This window comes from Dermacentor variabilis, chromosome 3 (assembly GCF_050947875.1).
Source record: "Dermacentor variabilis isolate Ectoservices chromosome 3, ASM5094787v1, whole genome shotgun sequence".
NCBI classification, from domain to species: domain Eukaryota; kingdom Metazoa; phylum Arthropoda; class Arachnida; order Ixodida; family Ixodidae; genus Dermacentor; species Dermacentor variabilis.
This window is the reverse complement of record NC_134570.1, coordinates 62,095,712-62,112,913: the sequence shown is the minus strand read 5'-3', so window position 1 is coordinate 62,112,913 and position 17,202 is coordinate 62,095,712. Positions and strand designations below refer to the sequence as shown.

The window sequence follows — 17,202 nt, the reverse complement described above, 5'->3', positions numbered from 1 at the left end:
GATCAAACGTGAGAGGTATGCATTGGGAGGCAGGAAACAAACACCAGCAAACGAATGGCAATAAGTACAGAATGCATAGTCGATTGTTTCTATAAACAAGAAAGTGTAAAGCATAAGCATTTCATAACACACGGCTAAAGAACTCTCAAACGAACACAAGTAGCCACATCACAAATACAGCAATTTTAGAGCGCAGCTCTTTGGCGTCCGTTCCTGGGTTTCGCGTCGTCGTCGGCGTTGTCGTCGGCCTCGTAACCAGCTCCGCCCCCCTTTCATCCCCCCAGCGCTAGCAGCGACCGACTGATACCGCTGGATGCCGCTGTCGCCGCTAGAGAGTCAAGATAACGTGACTGCATAGAACACCGTCGCCGCCATGCAGAAAGAGGAGGAAAGGGTCCCCCCCCCCCCTGTTCTTGTGTGGCGGATAGGGTGCTCTTCAGTTGCATCAGTCAGTCGCTGCTATCTCTTCCCTCCTCCCTTTATCGTGTTGTCCGCTTGCTGCGCGCGCTTCTGCCCCCATCGTTTGCCGCTGGGTGTACACGCCGCCCCCCTCCCCCCTCTTCCTGCGAGTCTCCGGTTGTCAAAGCGCCGGCTCGAACTTAATTCCTTTCTTCGCTCCTCCTCCAATGCAACCCCTGTGCGGTGGCAATCAGAGAGCCAGATCGGTGGCGGCGGATCTGTATATGTGCACCGCCCGAGCCGAAATTGCCGCTGCCGTTCGCCCTGTGCGGTGGCAATCAGAGAGCCAGATCGGTGGCGGCTTGACATAAAGACAAACAGCAATTTCCTAACACTTATGCGGGAGAACATCCCGTTCCTCTCGCTCGTAACGCGTCCCACGGCTGTGACAACCTCGCGAGGCACTTGTATAGATCTCGTCTTTGAGAATCAAGCATTGGTGTACCAAGTCGAACATATATCAGTCTATTTCTCCGACCACAAAGCTTCCTTCATGACTGTCAAGAACTGTTAGTGGAGTCTTTGTTAAAGGAATACGTGTGAAAAATAAAAAAAAATTCTGTGATAGCGCATACATGTGTTGCTCGATTTCTTTGCCTCAATCTATCGAAAAGGTGAAACAGCTGATTTGCTGCGCTCAAATTTCGCATTAGGAAGTAACGTAATCGTCGGTAATTTTTTTTTTAAATGGCTTGTTAGAGATACCACCTTTCTACTTCTTCAGCTGTTACTTAAACATGCAGACAAAACTTGCTCAGCAAATCACAATACAAATGTAGCTAACAGTGTGCTAATAACCTTCTTACTCATAGCAGCTTATAGACTTAAAAGTACGTGCAATTGAAGAATTGTAGCCCATCATTAGCCAAGACTAAAGGACAATGGAAAATAAAACAATGCATATTATTCTGTTTTAACACTTGCATTTAAAGGAATTCTAATGCTATACCTTTCATAGATGGTCGGGGTAAGGGCGGTATTGCTGTGAACTACTCTATCCTGGTATAACACAAATTGAGGTTGCAACAAAGCATAAAGCAAATGTGTTCAGCGTCGGCTTCTCACGCTCCAGGGACACGTCGTCGCCGTTGATGTTGAAATTGTACGCAGTGACGATGTCCGAGGCGTCAAAGTGTTTCGCGCACACACGTGTATACTTCGATTCGAAATTGAAACCGCCACTTTCCTGCCGCGGTATGGCCCGCTTCCATTTCTCGCGCTGCTCCTTATTATTAGGTAAACAGAACAACGACACCTTTTCGGTCGTGCCCTTGTAGCCGGAACGGCACCCAGGCACGCAACACGTGTTCGGCATCGTTGTCCCACCCCACCACTTCAACCAAACAGCCCAACACTCGAAAAATAGCACAGCACATGCACAGAACGCACCCGAAAAGTCAGCTCACCTCGCACTGCGCACGCATTTCGGTACGCGAACGATGCCCTCTGTGGCACAGTGGCGCCGCGTCGCGGCACCTTTGGGCAGCATATGAACCTCTCCCATAGCGTGACGGCGGAGTTTCGTGACCAGAAAAACATGGAAGGACTCTGCCGTATCAAGAACCAACCTTCTAGTGAAGTCTTACTCTTGTCTCACTTTGCGTCGAGTGGCCTCAAAGGTAGCCCCCCTCCGCCCTCATATCATCGCCTGTATTTAACGCAAGGAAAATGGCCGACTACCATGGCGCCTTTTGTCCCGTCCTCAGAGCTTTGTCCCCGAGCAGACGAAATCGACGAGGACAATGACTACAGATATGCGGTGCACTTATCAAAAAAAAAAAATCCATAACCGAGTGATTTGCGAGCCAGTACCGAGCGCAGCTATGGGTCGTCTCGGCACTCTGAAGTATCCCTCGTTTCGGCCTACGCCGACATTGTGTCCTCACCGCAGCATGTTGGAATACTCATCTTTGAGCGGGACCGCTTTAATTCTTGACTGATTCGGCGACCCGCGGAAACCAACTTGCTACGAGACGATTCTGTGCTGACACGTCACGCTGGAGCATAAGAGTTGGCCGCGAACCTCGTCCTCCATCTTGTTTTTTGTTTGTTTGTTTGTTCGCCTCTCTCTCTCAATAAGTCATCTCTCGTAATCGTTTCCGATGATAACGATAGTGTTCCGGGTTTTCGGTTTAAACCCCGAAAAACATCTACCCCTAAATTTTCTTTTATGTGTTGTATTTATTTTGTCTTAATTTTTTTTAAGTGCTAATTTTGCCACTGCGACCACAAGAAAAAAAGACAGTCACGCAGAAATTCCTTTGGGAATTCCCTAGGTAAGCGTTGGCATTCTGCCACTTCGTGTCAACGCAGCCCGGTGAAATGATCCAAGTTATGAAACTTGATCCGACCAGTATAAACGACAGCGCTGAGGCTACACGCACTACTGCCGGTGACGGCGCCAGGTTCGCTGATGACGTTGCGATTACTAAACGCCGTTATCGCTCTTGAGCGCCTTGTGCATCAGCCTTGGACCATTATCAACCCTGATCAACCGTACTGCTGCGGCGGCTCTGCGCTGTGTTATCGCCGCTTAGCGTTCGAGCGAGACGCGCGGGCTCTATATTGAAAGCGATGTTGTCTGGCGCGACGGACGGACGGACTGGTTTCCTCGTTGGATAGGCATAGAAATACTTACGAATTAAAAAAAACAGAAAAGATAACGGATTGGCTTTTACTACGGCAACTTTCTGCGCGAGGCGAAGAATTGCACGCTAAAACTGTTCTTTCACTTCATCAGGTGACATAATTTTTACTGTAATACTTAGATATTTGGTCATTCATATCTGTAACAGCAGACATATTAATTCACATTACAAAACACTTACTTAATTTTACTTATTTGATTTTCTTTAAACAAAAGTAATAGCAGATTTCTCACCGCACAATTCTTGACCGATCCCCTAGAGATGGGTTGAGCCACTACACCGAGGAACAAAAAAGAAGTACGGGAAATCAGCTCCAGCGCGAAAAAGTTGAAAGACGAAGTTTGTGGGGGTCTTGGTTTAAAGAACATCTCATTTTGTTATTTCGTTTACTTCGCGTTTAGCGTTTTCAAATACGAATGCAAAGGATCATCATCATCATCATCAACAACAACAACAACAACATCGTGATCATCATCAAGATTAGCGCTATGGTGGCCGTGCCTTTCGGTAACTGCCCATTCAACCCAAAAGGTGTTCATCAGCGGCGCCTTTCGTTTCCACGCATGGGTGTCAGGGCCGCGCAAATGAAGTTACGTATAAATAATGCATATATTTGCCCCCCTATACTTCGCGAAACATGGGCCCTTAATTGCCGGCAAATGTGGGACCACATTTTTCAGACTGGTGCTCCTTATGGGCGTGGGCGACATGCGTGCCACAACTCGCATACGATTTTCGAGACGGATAAGAAGCTAAATACGCGATCGGGAACGTGGTTTATCCCTTTCATTCTGGACACTCCACGCATCGCAATATGGCTGTAACACGCACTGAACGATCCTGCTTGCACGAGCTGAACCCCCGCGATTGCAGATACTTCGCCTGAATAAATTTACTTTCAGCATTCCGGATGCGTTTTTTTTTTTTTTTTGGGGGGGGGGGTCGGTGTCCCTGTTTATAAGGCGCCGCCATTCAAAAGGCAAAAAATAAAACTCCAAAATTTCGCACAATCGAGAAGCAAAAGAAAAAAAATGTAAACACCGATTAACACGGACACGTTGAAAAAGACAAACTCCAGAAGAGATTCGCCGATTTTAGTCGAAAATAAAGACCGATAACGTGGAACCACGATGACGGCCCACAACGCTGGGCACTCTTAAGATCTTCGTACGCAATATACAGTCGCATTATACGAAAAAGTCGTAGCTAAAATCAAACAGCGGAAGATTTGTCATTAACGGTGCCACCCACCGCCTTGACGTCAACCTCAGTGAGACTGTTCCGTCTCTTCCTCTCTTCTCATAACGTCATAGGCGCTCCTTCGCTTTTCTATGCGCTTTCCTTAGCGCAGCATAGCATTATCCTGAGCAGACTAGGTCCCGTAGTTCATAAAGGTGGGGATGCGAGACCATGCTATCCAGCCCCGCCCTGCAAGACCAGCTCCGACCGATCCACAGGTGCCAGGCGTCCCTGCAAGCATATGGAACCCGTGAAGAGGGTGCCACCCCGTCAGGCGCTTAACGCGCTCCATTTCATTATAGGTCAATAAAGTTGTTTCTCTCTCTCTCCCGTAGTTCATTATTACACATATTCAATGCGGTTCACGCACGCTTAAACAGTGCGAGGTTTATCTGCTCAGGTTGTGCACGTAGCGCTTTCGCTGCATTTACACGGATGCAAAGGAGTTAATCGTACGGCAGAAATGAAATGGTGGCGGTACACCGACGCCATTTGTATTTTTCAATTGTTCGTGTTCAACGGGTGCCCAATTGCGCGTTCTTCGTCTCCCGATCACTAGACGTTTATTCGCAAGCCACTGGGTGCTATAGGTGTGAACGAGGTAAAAGAAATACACCCGCCCCGCTTATTTTCATTGAAAACAACCTAACCCACCGCGGATGCGTAAGCAATGCTCGTTTATACAAAAGGATGAGAAGCAATGATCAACAATGACGCGCACCCGCACGCCCTCCTCCACGCTGTTTGGCTTATTACGCTGCATGCGTAATCAGCCAAACAGCGTCCGGTGTAATCTTCAACACACCAGCCTGAATCTGAAAAAAGAAAGGAGAAACGCGTCGACAATGAGTAAATGCCTGCCGGTGTGAAACGTCTATACGCTATATATATGAACATCAAATTGCGAAAATCACGTTTCTTTTTATTAAATATAAACAACACTGTATCGAAGAAACGTTAAGACCTTTTTAGACGCACGCATACAGGAGCATCATTTGTCACATATTTAAGTAGCTTGACTGCATTGTACTCATGTTCGGTTGTACATCGCGTAAATAATTGGGCAATTAAAGTATCCGCAGAAATCGTGTGTTGCAGCGGTAAGCAACAACGTCCATGCTAAAGACACGGACAGGGCATCAGCAAGCGAAAAAACTACGTCTTCCATGAAGGCTTAAGTCATAAGTACTACTTTGGAATAATATATACAGTGTGTCAGGGAGACTGCACATATCTGTGTTCTCGCCGTCTGCACGTCGTGGGTCGCATCGTTTAACTTCATCGCAGGTAACATATAAACTCGCTGAAGCCTTAGATCATAGGTCTCTGTGCCCCCGTCACGTATATAGCCTAAGGAATTTCCGTTAAGGCTGGCGCATAGTGGCGCTGATCTCATCTAGCCTGCATTTGTCGTGTGGATTCATGAACGAACCAAGGGGGCAGCGGAAGGCCGCCGCGAATTCGGGCACGTGTCTCAGGGGTCCGTTGACGCGGGCCCACGCCGAGCTGACGTCGCTCGCCTGCTGCCAACTCTCGAAGAGCGGGTTCGAGTTCTCGCAGTGGCTCATGCCGTAGTACATGAAAAACAGCTGTTCCGGCGAGAACTGGCGCGCCTCCCTGAAGCGGAAGTTGGAGACCTCCTTGACCATGTACTCCTCGAATGACTGGTAGGCCAGGCCCACTGCCAACACGTCCAGCATGTCCGCGGTCGAAGTCTTCTCGAAGAGGAGCAGCGTGTGCAGCTGAGACCGGCCCGAAGAAGCGCTCATCCGGGCGTAGTCCTTCTGGAGGCACCCGCGCAGGTTCTCGAACACGGAGGCCGGGTCGGACCGCGTGGTGTTCAGGTAGAAACCGTACGCCAGGAAGTAGATGTACTTGAAGAGGCTCCAGTAGACTCGCGTACCGACCCGAGCGATGTGAAACTTGCGCAGCCTGTGGTCGAGGGGCATACCGAAGTCGAACACCGGCAGCGGGATCTCCAGGTTTCTGAATGGAGCGCCGAGGTGCGGCCACGTGCTCAGGAAGCCCTTGTTCCAGCCGGACCTGAGGTCCTCTTCGGCCGTCTCCAGGGTGCCGCGCGCCCTCTTTACGGCTCGCTGGAGCCAGAAGTAGAAGAAGGAAGGCAGCTGCTGGCTGCCGGAGTCCTCCCTATAGAGCCCGCTTAGGTACTTGCTGCGGTACTCCTTGTCGAAGAACCTCTTCGGAGCCAGGGGCTCCCATGAGACGCGCGTCAGCTGTCGGGACACGTGATCGGCGAACTCGCGCGTGAACCAGCGGGAGAAGTCGTAGCTGAGGTGTCTTACTAGCGTGGCGTTGAGGTGACCCAAAACGAGCTCCCGGACAACACCCCACGAGATTCGGTCGACGGACTGGTCGTATGCCAACGCCATGACGAGGGGCGCCTCGAAACGGTCCAAGAACCCTACGCAGTAGTGCTCCGGTAGCAGAGGCTGGGCAGCGCGTGGGTTGCGGCCGTACGAGATGGAGGCAAGCCGGTGGCGCACGGTGGCGTTGGCGATGAGTGGTGATAGCGCCATGCAGACTCGGAACGCCAGGTAGTTGAGGATGTCCGGCTTCCGCAGGGTCTGCTGCACGTCGCTGGCGAAGCTCAGCAGGTATTCGTAGTTAGGCATCTTGACGAACCGGTTCACTGCCGCAATTCGGTCGCCGAACGCTTCCTTCGCTAGCAGCGTCCAGTGGACTACGCGAGACTCCGGCAGCTGGTCTAGGCGCACGGTAGTGCACTGGCTCAGCAGCTCGTAGCAACCCGCAGTCTTTCGTGGGGCCATGCGCTGCGCCAGGTTTGTCTCCACCACCGCAACGTTGGTCGACAAGGGCCTACCCAGGTACGACATGAGCGTTTCGTGAGCCTTGGCCAAGAAGGCGAACTCTGCGACGGAGGATCCTTCGACGAATCCGGACACCAGGTCGGGCTCGCCGATGGACATGAACGTGTACTTGTCTTCGGGATCCTCGATGACGGAGAGGTGGAATAGGCTGTCCAGCCCCAAGAGACGGTGCAGAGCGCCGACCTTGGAGGCGACGTCAACGGCCATAACCCTGTCCGAAGGCGAGTAAGGCCAGTGCTGTAGACCCACCATGTAGAAGAAGGTGGTGACGACATCCCTGAACAGGGAGGCGGGCGGTTCTACGCACGCGTCGAAGAGGGTCTTGGCCGCGGGTATCTCGGCATTGCTGTGACCCAGGACACTGACCAGGAAGCGAGAGTAGCTGTCCAAGAGGTCGTCGTCAACGGACCGCCTGTCCTGGCCTTTCGTGGGACGGTGCTTGTCCATCCAGGCAGAGCACACGTAGGCGTAGAAGTCATCACATGGGTCCACGGACGCGTTGAGCGAGCCGACTATGCGCACCGCTTCGTGGTTGCACTCGCGCGAGCCGCACAGATCCTTCTCGTGGACGACCTGGCATTTCGGAGAGAAAAGTTCATGAGTGGTGCGCCGGCTGGTTTGGCCAGCGTTATTCACACGGCTATTTGAAAAGTCCTGAGTATATGTAAAAAAATTGCTCAATTTGCTTCTAAATCTCCGTTCGTGCTCTTAACAGCCCTTCGAACGCGCAATATAATGACGAAAGCTTGTTAGGATCATGGATACCAGGATGTGCTTGTCGTTGTATCACGCTTGTGGGAATGGCTATTGAATATTCGAAAATTATTCCATATTCGGCTCCCATTTCACACTGTTCGATACTCATTCGATTCGGTTCCGAAAATTACTATTCGCCATAAGTAGGCGTAGTATACGCCACACATGCACACAGAAATGATATTCGGTGTAAAATGGCGAGCCTGACCGTTGTTCCGTCGGCTCGAGCGGTGGGAGAGAAATCCTGACCCTCGAATCCGTCGGGCGATTCGTCGGTGAAGTTGAATCGCAGGTGCGTGTAGTCGAGGCCGCCTCGGCCCGGCACGACGACCAGATAGCCGACGAGGCCCATCACCAGGACGGCGAGGACGATGACCAACGCGCTGTAGGCGGCGTAGTTGCAGGTGCACACGAAGCGGGCGGCGCGGTCGGCGATGAACGGTTGCGGGCCGCGGCGGTCCAAGCAGGAAGGCCGCACGTTCAGCGCCAGCTCGTCGGCGTCCTCCATGATGCACGAGGCACGGGAGCGGCGCATGCCCCGAGCTTGATGATTACGATGACCTTGATGTGTTTGGCACATACCCACTCACGGAGTTTGGCCAAGAGTCGGGCAGATTTTACGTACTATACGTTAAAGAAACAAATTTTAAAATCTCTTATTTTGATGAATAAATTCAAGCGAGGAGAGTTCACGATGATTCAGTAGGCAGTGGTGATTCAATAAAAATTATTATAATATAAATTGTTAGGAACTTCTTTGCAGGCACACAGGTTTTTAAAGAAGGGCGCTCTTTAATAGATAAACAAGAGAAAAAAAAGAGTTCACGACAGCGTGATGACTGGCTTCCTTCGCGGCCGTCATCTCTCTCTCCTATGTTGCCTGACTTGGCTTCCGATTCCTCTTACACTCGGCTATTGTGACAGCGAACTGTCCTCAGTTTACACGGTATAGTCCCGAAGATACAAAGGTCTTTTGGACACACGCGTGTTATGTCTCGGCACGCTGTTTTCCTCGTCGTGCTTGATTGGTCGGGGTGTTCTTGGCATCTTTCACCCCGTCTCTTCACTTGGCGTATGTGTGCGGTAATCGAGTGGACCCTTTTTTCCGTTCATCTCGGTCACTCTGTAGGTGTCCACTGTGAGTATTTCAATCACAGCCAATGTACTTCCGAACTTCTGGGTTTTTGTTGGAGCACCGGTGTGCTCTGGAACACAGCGCATGACCGCTATGTCTCCCACGCTCAGCTTGACCTCTGTGAAGTGATGCTTGTCGAAGTACTGCTTCGACTTTTCTTGCTGGCTTACTATTCCCTTTTGAGCCATCTCTTGAAGTTGCTTCGGACATACCCACTCGTTATTCTTCGTGTTTAGCCATCTGGGGACACCAACCTGAGTTCTTGGTTGATATCCATGCAGAAGGCTGAAAGGGCTAGTGCCTGTGTAGGCATTATATGTGGTGTTTAGGAAGGATCTCTTACTAATTGATGTTCTAGTCCCAGTCCTTGTGAGGCGGGTCCTTGATTTTAGCCATAATACACGGTACCAGAGTTTGATTTCCACGCTCCGCCTGACCGTTTGCCCTTGGATGGTGAGCAGAGTTCAGTGCGTGAGCCACACCATTTTCTTTACAGAAGGTTTCGAAGCCGTGGGATGTGAAACAGGAATCACGGTCTGAGATGATCCGCTCCGATAGTGCGAATTTTGTTACAAAACGCTGCGGGCACCGTAGTGCATATTTCGCTGAGGTGTCTCGCACAGGGTAGAGACGTACAAACTTGGTCAGATTGTCCACCAACGCCAAGATCCACTAGTTTTTCTAGGAACTTCTCACAAACGGACCAACGTGGTCCACGTCTACAACTTAGATTGTCTCTTCCCAGGTGGTATCGGGTGCAGAAGCCCAGGTTTCTTCCCTCCTGGAATCTTTGTGAGCAGACATTCGCAACACCTATGTATGTGCTGGTCCACGTAGTGCTTCCGCATCCGAGGAAACCAATAAAGTTCCTTGATTTTCGTCACTGTTCGGTATGTACTAAAATATCCCTGTAAGTCGTGAAACTTGACACACATTGTTTTATGCATGCTCTTAGGCATCACGAAAAGGAATCGTCTGTCTTCTTCCGCGTAAAATAGCCTTCTATCCTTCAGTCGTAGGTTTTTTACCTTGACGCTTGCTTCCTTGGTCCATTCCTTGATTGGCTTCTCGAGAATTCGTGCGAGGTTAGAAAACTCCGCATCAGATCGCTAAATGATCACAACTTAGTCCTCTAAACTCAAGGCAAGGCAGACTTCGATCCTTGTCTCGACAACCTCATCGAGCGTTTCCTGTGGCACTCCTAAGTGTTCACGACTCATATAGTCTACGTGTGCCATTTTCTCACCTGCTCGGTGCTTCACCTTGAAGTCATACTCTTGAAGTCGAACCACCTTGCTATCTGTGGTTCAAGAGTCTTATTCGCATTCAGATGCACAATTGCTTGGTAATCTGTTACCAGCGTCAACGGAATGCCTAAGAAGAATGGACGAAGTCTTTCCATACTCCTGATTATTGCCATAAGCTCCAGTTTTCCCGCATGGCAATTCTTCTCAGTCTCAGTGGTGCGTTTAATGACACAAAACACCAAGTGCCAGAGTCTTGACTCATCTTGTTGAAGGATCATTCCCGCAAGACCATGTTTGCTTGCGTCCGTGTGGAGTTCTGTGGAGCTGAAGGGTCATACAACTTCAGAACCGGAAGCTCTGTCAGCTCTCTTCGGAGCTGGTCGAAAGCTTCCTGTTGCTTCACTCCCCGCATAAACTTTGTGTCTTTCTTGGTCAGAGAAGTAAGTGGTTCTGCCTTCAGAGCATAGCGGGGTATGGACCGTCTGAAAAATCCTGTCAGGCCCAGAAATCTCTTGACACTGTGAACATCATTTGGCGTACTAGCGTCCAATAGAGCTTGTTGCTTCACTTCCCCTGGCTGCAGGTAGCCGTTCACACTCTTGAAACCTAAGTAGTCGAGTTCGTAACTTCCTAACACACACTTGGATAGCTTCAGGGACAGACCAGCAGCTCGTAGAGCATCCAGTACTCGTTTGAGCCTACCAGCAAGTCTTGCCAGTCCTTAGCTGGAATCAGCGAGCCGTCCATGTAACATAATATTACAGTGTTGCGCAGAGATCCGAGGACCTTGTTCATTAGACGTTGAAATACCGCGGCACCGTTTTTCAACCCGAGCACCATACGTTCGAACGTCCCGGTCTCACCCGGCGTGACGAATGCAGTTCTGACCTTCGATTCCTCACTCAGTGGAAGCTGAAGGCTTCCGTTTGCACAGTCTAACACATAATACATTCGTGCTCCGGACAGTCGTTGCAGCTGGTCATCAATGTTTGGCAAGGGAAAGTGCTCCGGCACCACCTGGCAATTTAGCCGTTGATCGTTTACGACTAGACGATTTTCTCCATTTTTCATTTTCACGAGTAGCACTCGACTAGCGTGTGGCGAGGATGTTTCGGTTACAATGCCAGCCGCTTGCTACTCTTTGACAATTTCTTGGATAGCTTCTTCTTCCTCTGCTTTAGTCGTGTAAGGTTTGCAGCCGACTGGAGTGCTTCTGGAATACTCTATGATAGTCATGTCCAGTTGGTTACCACACCCCAACTCAGACAAATTCAGTGCAAATCAGTCCGTGTATTCATTCACCATCTTCAGCAGTGCATCCACTTGTTCATTGACGTCTTTCCCGACATTCAGCATGCTACCATCAATGGGCTTCGGCTTAGGCGCAGGTCTCACGGGGGTCACCTCTTCGCTCCATGAAAGCAGTTCAGCGTGAGCGAGCAAACTTCCCTTGATCAGGTGCTGGTCTTCATCCTTGTCGTTCAACATGGTTATCTCAACGCTTCCGTGTTCGATGTGAAGTAGCATTCCCTTACTAGGCCCACTAGGTAATATCAGATTTCCTTCACTCTTACCGGTCTCCAGTGTTACCCAACACACAGTTCTCTTGGGCAGCACAGTGGTTTCCTTGACACGGAGTGGTTCCTTGGAAGGCAAGGTCGATGTTACAAAATGAAAGATCACCTCTGTAGCCAATCCTGAGTTCATCTTCCTTGCGTAGGCATGCAATGTGGTCTTGTTCCGTCCAGGTTCTACCAACGAGCATGTACACTGGTGTTGCTACTACCTCTCTAATCGGGCGATCGCGAGAGGTTGTGCGTGGGTGACGCGTGAGTCCGATTCACAGCAGCTGTCGCAGGCAGACCTCCCCTCATGCAGCGCTTCGGTTTCCGTACAGACGATGCGCGCTTCTCTGGCGACACCTCGTAGCCATCGTCGTCGGTAAGTCCGTCTTGCGCGGCACAACGATTTGCTTCTCACGCGTTCATCATACCTTCCTCCTGCGCTTTCCGCCTCATGGTTCCGCTGCACCTTCCTCCTCCGCTTTCCTCCTCGCATTCTCTTCGTCCTCACCGTTTACGGACGCTGCGCTCCTCGTTTGATTTCATCCTTCGCTGTGTTCGTTGGCTCGGTTAAGAGGCACGACGCTGATGCTCGCCCTAGGAACAGGCGAGAGCTGCCCTCTAAAAAAGTTCGGCAGCATGTTACACTCCTGTAACACGTTAAGGCGAATGCATGCTTCGCAAGTGGTAATGCATCCAGTTGTAAGATCGCAGGGGCCAGACTTCTTGCAAGACATAACGAGCCGCAGTGTGGAGTAAACGTATGGCACTGTAGGTGGACCTTCTCAACGACACGTGCGAACACCTAATGGTTACCAAATGGTTACTAATGGAACCCAAAGGTTATTTCGTTCTTTTTTCTTTCGTTCTTTCGTTCCTTATTTCGCTCTTTCGTTATTTCCTTCGTCCCTTCTTTCTTTCGTTTCTTCTTTCATATTTAGCCATTCCACTATAGCTTGCTTACAGGGTATGAGCTATATTCGATGATGATATTCTTTCTCATTGGACTAGACGCCGCATTTTTCGGGTGAGCCATTGCAACAAGTCACTTAAGGCTCTTGCTTTAAAATAACCAGAACCAGCCTTCGCGCACAGCGTTCGCCGCAAGCGTTTCTCGGACGTATCCGCACCCGGTTATGGCGAACCACATGTTCCCCGAGGCCAGGACCGATAGGTGTAATCTTTGTGGGGCGAGAGGGACCCTCGCCCACATAATATGAGAATGTCCGTACTCTCCCGGGGGAACGCACAATATAGCTAGTAGAGACACATGGGAGACCCTGCTGCGCAGCTTGGACTCTGAGCTCCAGCTCGGTCTCCTCCAACTGGCTGAAGAGGCTGCTGGGACCCAAGACCTCCGAGTCTGCATCTGAGGCGGCGGCACTCGCCCCCTGACCTCCGTGTCGGGGGGTGGGTAGATCACCTTATCCGTTGGAAAATAAAGTTTATTCTATCTATCTCGGTGAAGATTGCGGTTGCATAGACCGCAGTTATCGAGAAGCGGCAAATGAGCGCCTCGCGTCGCGGCTCTGCCAGTCGGTGATTGGTGCGATGCCTCAATATATCGCGATATGAAAACGCGCATAGAGTTGTCGATAATTATCGGTGAACTTTTTGACGCCAACTTGGGTCACTGGAACTGTCACAACATCACACCTACACGGCGGCATTCACGCAATGCCATTTTTCTTGCAAATAAGATTTGGCGTCAACGTGATTATTTTCGGATCTTAAAAAGGACGTTTTTGCCAAATATGACCTTCAACATAGCGTTCGTGTTCTGTAAAGGCTTTGGATGGGATATATTGGACTATTGAGGCTCTCGGTGCTACCGAAGCAGTTCGCGAAGGTTTTTCTTATATTCTCGTTAATAATACAATGACGAAGTATTTGTCAGAAGACTACAAAGATTGCCAGAGTGTCTGCAGCGCTCATGATCGATAACATGTAAGCCTGTACGTGTAGCTTTCGGCTCCAATCACAACGTCTGCGAAGCGTGGGTGGATCGAACTTCTGACTCCTCAGGCTATTGGATTTGGCGGTCGTAGTTGTAGGGAGGATATTGACTCTTCGTTGGGCTTAGGCGAGCAGGATTTACTTACATTATTTACAGTTTAAACAAGACATACATCGACAGTCTAGCGTGGCTCCCACATGGAGCCCGCAAGACGAAGCATACAACAAACGAGCACACAGCTCACGAGTCCATTTCGAGGACGACAACGAGCACGAGCACGACGACGAGCACCCTCAAGCAGCAGACACCCGCTGCTTATAAGCACTCCGTTCGACTGCACTCCTAGCTGTCTCTACAGTCCTCTGTTGGCACAGCACCTCGCCGGTCTCACTCTGGCCTTTAACGGCCTCTACTGCCACTAAGGCATTGTTAGCTGCTAGCACTTCTAGTTCACTTATGAACGTGCTGCTAATCTCGCAGGTGCTACTACTTTTCTCGGCTTTCAACCAATATCTGCTATCGACTTCCTCCCATTTTTGCTGCGTGCCTACAGATTTTTCAAGCCGCTGTTGACTTCGCTCGATTTCCTACTCCAGACCTTGAATCTCCTTGTTCAATGCGGCAACGTACTGCCTCATTACTTCTGTTAGGTCTTTCTCCTGCGAAATGCTTTTTAGTTCCTGCCTAGCTTTTTCCTGTTCTTGCCTAAATTCTTCCTGTTCTTGCCTAATTGCTTCCTGCTAGCGTGTTTTTCTTAGAATTCGGTTACCAATTTGTTCTATGAATTTCAAATCATTGTTACTTGCGAGAATGGTTTTACGAATCTCTGATTCCGTCAAGTCCTCCTCTACGTCTACCTTGACCTCTTCACACAACTACAACAGGGCAGCTCTGGTCAAACACATTAGGACCATGGTCGCTATCTTAAGCTTTGGCTCTGCTGTCACACAATACTTGCTGCAATACCCACGCAAATCAAAATACAAGTAAAAAATCCCCAGCGAATCAAATCCACAAACACAGAGAAATTGAAGCCTGGCAAATCTTACAGACAAAACCAAACGCTTACCCACTGAAGCAGCGCCTTATCACCAGTCTTTCTCCGCCGTACCCAGTCAGTTGCAAGAGGTGGTCAATCCCAAGTCGCCTCCAACTTGATCAGGATACAGGTCGGTCACCATGTGCCAACGTCCGTCAGCTGCCGTTGCTGTCATCGAGTCGTAGGCCGATCTACGAACAGTTGGCCGATCTAAGAGCCGTAAGCCGATCTCACCGCTGCCATTCAGTTGTAAGATTTGGCGGTCGTAGTTGTAGGGAGGATCTTGACTCTTCGTCGGGACTTAGGCGAGCAGGATTTATTTACATTATTTACAGTTTAAACAAGACATACATCGACAGTCTAGCGTGGCTCCAAAATGGAGCCCGCAAGACGAAGCATACAGCAAACGAGCACACAGCTCACGAGTCCATTTCAAGCACGACAACGAGCACGAGCACGACGACGAGCACCCTCTAGCAGCCGACACCCGCTACTTATAAGCACTCCGTTCGACGTCATCGTTTGACGTCATCGCAGACTACACGCCTTTATTGGAGGAGGAGGGCTCACACACACGTGCCGCACAGATTTCAGTGCCGCACAGGTTTCAGTGCTCTCTCGAGGGCAGACGACCTTTGCAGTGCAGTCGTCGTGGTATCCATTGTCCTGCGTCCCCGTAGTCAGGTGGTCACGCCCGAACCCAGCCGGCGCCTCTACATTCCAGAGCTGCCGTAGCCCGCAGTTCTCCAAAGGAAGTTGACGGTTGGTTAGCGCTGTCCTCGCTGGTTCTCTGAAGGGCGCCACCACCCCGGATTGATCGACGCACCTGCAGCGGGCTGAAATAGCTGCAGGCCGATCCTAACAAGGCACAGCAACACCATGTTGAAACCGTGCGCATGTTTCGCTCATGCCGACGCCAACTAAGCACCTTTACAACGAACGCCTCTAGAACGGAATGACCTGTATAACGAAGGAATAACTCCGTCCCTGTTCTTGTGTGATCTGTGCAGTGCCCGGCCTTCACAATGAAGCGACCTGTATAACGAAGGATTTCGGACGCTCCAATCACTTATAAAGGCGTTCGACTGTATTACACTTTCTTGACACGAATGGGACGAAATACGTTACATCCGGTGAAGCACGTCCTCGAACACTTGTGTGCGCTCCAGCTTCCTTTAGGCCACTAGGATATACGAATATTCAGTTACACTGGATCCCGGGGCACACGGGTATACCAGGAAATTAACAGGCCCATCGACTAACGCGCGCCACGCTACTATCCGCGCAGTCGAAACCACCCGAACAATTACTGAACAACGTACCTGAAGACATGGAAATACACAGTCACTGGTACGATCCCATGGAAGCAATAGCCGAACCTAAGCGCCACCGGCGCAGCTATCTCTTCACTGCGTCTAATCCCATGGACATTCCTCCCGTTCCCTCCCAGGCTGCTACTCGTCGGCAGCAGGTTCTGCCCCGGCACGTACAGACAAGGACCCTCCTTACTCCCTTCCTCGTGCAGCGTTTTCGCAGGAAGGAAGACCCTCGTGGCCTGGAACGTTCGCGTGCGCGTACCTGCAGCCCCTGCAACACCAGGCCGGACCTCGAACACATAATCTGGGACTGCCAACTGTATTCTAACCCCAGACAAGAGGCCCTTGCTTCGCTCCCAACGGAATGGCGACGAACCTCCCTACAGACCTGTGCGGTACCGAGACACTGCAGTGCTGCGACCGCCAGCGAGCTCTGGCGGTCGCAGTACGAATTCCTGGATGATTCTGAGGCTCGAGCCACTGGGACCAGGCTTCTTCATCTCGAGCGTACCAGCGAAAGCATCAGACCCCATTATGTAGATAATTAAGTACCCCACAGTTTCTCTTACCTTCTCACTCCCGCCACTTCCCAAGCCAATTCACCGCAGCTCTTTAAGGGCAAAGATGTGAATAAAGACGTGTAAACAACAACAACTACGATTAACGAACGTCTTCCTTGCGTCACGAGCGGGAGCGTGTCAGTTTGTACCATTCTTGCCTCATGGAACTTAACGCTTTGGGACGCTGCATTAAACTACGTTCCATTCATAGCAGTCAACGCTGTGGAGGCTAGATAAACGTCTCGCACTGGCTTCGTTCGCACTTGGATGTAGTTTGATGTTTTAACGCGATAGCGTTTAGGGCCCCGTGTCACAGAAAATCTGGGTCGGCGTCCCGCGGAAAAAAATGGAACTACGCATATCCAATCACGCAGGCCCTCCATGTGTCGCCAGGAAATTACTGAAGTAATTGAAGTTATTAAGGTCAAATACGTA

General features: G+C 50.4%; 1 protein-coding gene and 1 pseudogene across 1 annotated transcript; both read right to left on the bottom strand.

Moving 5' to 3' along the window:
• Positions 1-5,710: 5,710 nt before the first annotated feature.
• On the bottom strand, positions 5,711-8,486 carry LOC142574543 (neprilysin-like). The gene is made up of 2 exons (XM_075683598.1): positions 8,160-8,486; positions 5,711-7,768 (listed from the first exon to the last, which is right to left on the bottom strand). Exons 1-2 carry the CDS (start codon positions 8,484-8,486, stop codon positions 5,711-5,713), a joined length of 2,385 nt encoding a protein of 794 aa, XP_075539713.1.
• A 404-nt stretch (positions 8,487-8,890) lies between these two features.
• On the bottom strand, positions 8,891-16,740 carry LOC142574542 (uncharacterized; annotated as a pseudogene).
• Positions 16,741-17,202: the final 462 nt, after the last annotated feature.